At 40.6% G+C, this 4,622-nt stretch overlaps 1 protein-coding gene across 1 annotated transcript; it reads left to right on the forward strand.

The window, feature by feature from the left end:
• Positions 1-1,593: 1,593 nt before the first annotated feature.
• S100A12 (S100 calcium binding protein A12) lies at positions 1,594-2,368 on the forward strand. The gene is made up of 2 exons (XM_006895932.1): positions 1,594-1,731; positions 2,228-2,368. The coding sequence occupies exons 1-2, from the start codon at positions 1,594-1,596 to the stop codon at positions 2,366-2,368; spliced, it is 279 nt and encodes a 92-aa protein (XP_006895994.1).
• Positions 2,369-4,622: the final 2,254 nt, after the last annotated feature.

Raw genomic sequence — 4,622 nt, forward strand, 5'->3', positions numbered from 1 at the left:
GTCCCTCTCCAAGGACCGGTCCCCTCCTTACAACAAGTCCAAAATATGTTAGATGAAGCCTCAGAATCCTTGCCTCCAAAGCGCCACTTGGTTTGATTCCTTCCAGGATGAATCTGTTTGTTTTCCTAGCAGTCCATGGTACCCTCAATACTCTTCTCCAGCACCACAGCTCAAAGGCATCAATTTTCCTTCTATCCTCCTTAGTGATTGTCCAGCTAATTGTGCTACTACTAAGGTGCTCCTCCCAGGTAAGGATGGTAAGACTTTGTCTCACATACTTTGGTCATGTTACCAGGATGGGCCATTCTTTGGAAGGGGGACTGTGTATAGACAGGTGGAGAATCAGAGAAGAACAGGACTCTGATGCGGTTAACTTACACAATGAATCCAACTACCAGCTTGAAGTGTGTAGAGATTGTGAGGATGACACAGGACTGGTCAAAGTTTCATTCTGTTGTTCACAAAGTTGCTATAAGTCAGAGTCAATTAGATGACACCGAACAGCAACAACAATAATAACTCACACAAGGGTTTGGCTTTCTCAAAGTTCTTTCCCTTTTATTTTATGCCTTCTCTCTTCTAGGACTGAAAATTCACTTTACTATTGCTATTGCCATTGGCATTTTTCCTATAATGGACACTCGGCAAAAATATCTTCCTCTCCTTCCCTTGCCAAGTAATGAACTTGGCTCCCTTCACCCTTTATTAGGGATTAGTGGATAGAATGACCTCTGAAAGCCAGAATTGGGATTAAGTTGTGATATATATATTGATGAGTGAGGTAGGGGTGTTTATATCAATCCGAGCAAAGGGTGGAATGTGGGGTGGTTGCAATCTGAGTTTTCTGTGTTGTAGTCAAAGCCACTGGTTAGAAGTTCCTCTTGAGCAATAGAACATGTTCAGCAATTGTGTCATGATGAACCAGAGAGAGAATTTCCTCACTGACTGTGAAAGAGCAAGTCTGGAGTGTCTTATATAAACCAACTTGGCACAGCGTCCCTCACTACTGTGGCTTCTTGCTACAACTTCTGTGCTACCTGTGAATCAAAGGTAAGTGTATTTTCCTTGGTTGAACCATAAGGTATTGATTGCAGGTTGCTACTTTGCAGGCATTTGGGAGCCATCATCTCCTACTTGCCCGACCACATTTTGTCCCAAATAGAGCAGTTCTTGCTGTACTAAGTAAACACAACCTGAAGATTTAGGGATGGAACTGGGATATGTGACCCAGTGATCACATGTAGGAATGTGGAGAGCCTGATTAAATACAGAGCTCTTCCCAAATCAGCTTGAGGAAATAATAACTTCTGGAAAATCTCCTTTTGTGAACAGGTTGGCAGGGGACACTGTGGGCCATCCCAGATTTCTAGATTTTAGTTATATGTCCTTCTCATCGTATCCATAAATGAAAATTCATTTGCATTTTCAAAAATCAAACACAGAGCCCTGAGAGTCATGGCCTTCTTAAATCTTTGGTGCAGAGAGAGAGGAAAGAGTGGCAGTAGGGGTGTGTGTGTGTGTGTGTGTGTGTGTGTGTGTGTGTGTGTGTGTGATCTCATGTGTTTCTTCACAGGTTAACTCCAGGTCAGGAAGATGTCAAAGCTGGAAGAACACATGGAGGGAATCATCAATATTTACCACCAGTACTCAGTGAGGGTGGGAGATTTTGACACCCTCAGTAAGAGTGAGCTGAAGCAGCTGATCACAAGGGAACTTCCAAATACCCTCAAGGTAGGTAATCACTCTGACTTCAAGCTGCCCCACTGAAGGCAGCACTGAGGCTGAAAGACTGATGGTGGGACAAGGATTGGAGGAAAGACCTGTCCAAGTTAGAGTCCTAAGGACGTTCTCTGCCAGCTGTAGGCCAGGTGCTGCAATTGCTCTCTTTTCCTGACTTACCTATTACCTTGGGTTTTCCACTCTTTTCTATCTGGAAGCTGTTTTCTCATATGTAAAGTAGAGGGAAGCAGGGAAAGGCTAAGTAAGATGATCTTCAAGCACCTTTCCAGGTGAAACTTATATGATTCCAGGATGGTTCACCATTGATTTTTCAGTCTTTCCTCTGTTTTGTCATGTTAGATTCACTTCAATAATTTTGGCTAATGAATTAATGTTCTCAGGTTCTTCCATAAGATGACTTTAAAGGGATTAGGGAGCTTAGAGAAAGGAGGGGAAGATTTTATTTGGAGATTCTGAGCTTACACTATCTGCTATTCCTTTCTTCTAGAATACCAGAGATCAATCTACCATTGACAAAATATTCCAGGAACTGGATAGAGATGGAGACGCACAGATTAATTTTAGGGAATTTGTTGTCCTGATAAGCAGAGTGCTGGCGACTGCCCATGACAATATCCACTGTGCGTAGAAAGCTCTTCCAGAGTTTTCTTCCAGCAATGTCTCCAAGGGGGCCCTTCATCCCTTCACCAAAGCCCAGTCTTGCCGGAGAGAAATGAAGAATAATAAATATTCTCTTATTCTTGACATGTGTACTTATTTTCATTTTGTGCCAATGGTCCTCAAACTTTATCACACCTCATCCCTTTAATAGTCCTCATGTAGGCCCTTCATATCCTGTTAGACGTCTGTTAATTTATGCTCATTGAATATCCACTATTAATTCATTTGTTGATCAAATAAATATCTACCTAACATCTTTGAAAACCAGAGACAACAGAGGACACAGGGGGATTCATTCCCTTGGAACTTACATTTTATGGCGTTCCACTCCACCTCCTCCTTTGTCTCTGCCTACTTTCCATTTGAGGAAATACATCACAGAAACAAGCTTTATACTATCAGATTCTGTTGCATTCTTTTAGAAAGGAGTCCTGAGGGTGTGGTGCTTACACACCCAACTGCTAACCAAATGGTTGATGGTTTTGACTCACCAGCTGCTCTGTGGGGGAAAGATGAGGTAGTCTGCTTTGGTGCAGATTATAGCCTTGAAAATCTTGTTATTTGTAGGTGTCATCAAGTCTACTACAACTCATAGCGACCCTGTGAACAATGCATAGGAATACTATGTCATCTTGTATCATTCTCATTGTCTTTGACCTCGCAAGAATCTCTCCTGTTAATATGTCCAAAGTATGTGAGATGACATTCCTCCATCCTTGCTTCTAAGGAGCACCCTAGTTGTACTTCCTTCAAGACATATTTGTTCTTTTTAGCAATCCTTGGGATATTCAGTATTCTTCTCAAACACCAACACTAAAAGGCAATGATTCTTTTTCTATCATCCTTATATGTTGTCCAACTCTCAGATACAGAACAAGTAATTGAAAAGATCATGGTTTATATCAGGAATATCATAGTCTTTAAACTGACATCATTGCTTTTTAGCACTTTAGAGAGATCCTTGACAGCAGACCTTCCCAATGCAATATTTCTTTTAATTTCTTGGCTCCTAGTACCAAAGGTATTGATTGTGGAGCCAAGTAGGACACAATCGTTAACAATGTAAATTTCCTCTTCATATATCATGATATTGCCTATTGGCCCAATGGTAAGGATTTTTCTTTTCTTAATGTTGAGATGTAATTCATATTGAAGGCTGTGGTCTTTGATCTTCTGCGGCAAGAATTTTCAGTCTTCCTCACATTTGGCAAGCATGATTGTACCGTCTGCCTAACATAGGTTGTTGATGAGTCTTCTTCTGATCTCCATACCACCTCCCTCTTCATAAAGTACAGCTTCACGAATGATTTGCTCATCACACAGCTTGGATAGGTATGAAGGAATGACACAACCCTGCAGCACACCTTTCTTGATTTAAAACCATTCAGAGTTCCTGTAATCTGTTTCGACAAGCACTTCTTGGTCTAGTTGTAGGTTTCAAGCATAATGGGATTCCCATTCTTCTCAATGTTAGCCGTAATTTTTTATGATCCATACAGTCAAATAGTTGTACTCTCTTCTATGGAGTTGTTTTGAGTAAAAATCAATTCAGCAGTGATAAGTATGACTTACTATAAGGAACAAACAGACATGTCTTGGAGAAGGTGAAGCCAAAGTGTTACTTGGAGGCAAAGGTGATAAAGCTTCATCTCACATGTCACCGACCACCCGACCACGGTCGTGACAAGAAACTCGAGGGGTTTCTTGGTGAAGAGCAGGTGAGGGACGAAGTCGGCGAAAATGAGAGTCTGCACACCAGGATGATGTAGAGAGCTCTAGTTTATTATTCTAAAAGCCTGCTTTTTATACATTTAAACTTGTTAAACTTGACTTATAGCCAACATTTTGTGATTACAAAGCTTACATAAGATTTTAACTAGAAAAAACAAAAAGAAAGTATTTTCTATTAATAAATAATAGCATCAGCTATTAAACATTCTTTGAACAGGAAGCACAGTGACCTTATGTTGGTCATCTGCTAGACAATGGTTAATGGTTTACATTTCACTTCCTTTTCTCTCCTACTTTGCGTCACTGTGTCTTAGCCACCTTTGTTTTTGCCTTTGTACTCATGTTTGTACTGTACCACATAAGGTCCAAGCCTAACGAATCTTAACATCTATTTTCCTACACTCTGGACCATTCCTATGTTTATCAATAGCTTTTGCAACTTGTTTCATAAGATTTTAATTTGTTTTTGTTTGGCAATGTGCACTAAGGCG

Source organism: Elephantulus edwardii, unplaced genomic scaffold (genome assembly GCF_000299155.1).
Source record: "Elephantulus edwardii isolate Elephantulus edwardi_28Jun2011 unplaced genomic scaffold, EleEdw1.0 scaffold00176, whole genome shotgun sequence".
In the NCBI taxonomy this organism is placed as follows: domain Eukaryota; kingdom Metazoa; phylum Chordata; class Mammalia; order Macroscelidea; family Macroscelididae; genus Elephantulus; species Elephantulus edwardii.

Bases quoted from the DNA above. Each gene is read 5' to 3' on its own strand.
- S100A12 (XM_006895932.1), top strand. From the start codon at position 1,594: ATGTCAAAGCTGGAAGAACACATGGAGGGAATCATCAATATTTACCAC. The intron at 1,732-2,227 runs GTAGGTAATCAC...CCTTTCTTCTAG, and splicing joins AACTTCCAAATACCCTCAAG to AATACCAGAGATCAATCTAC.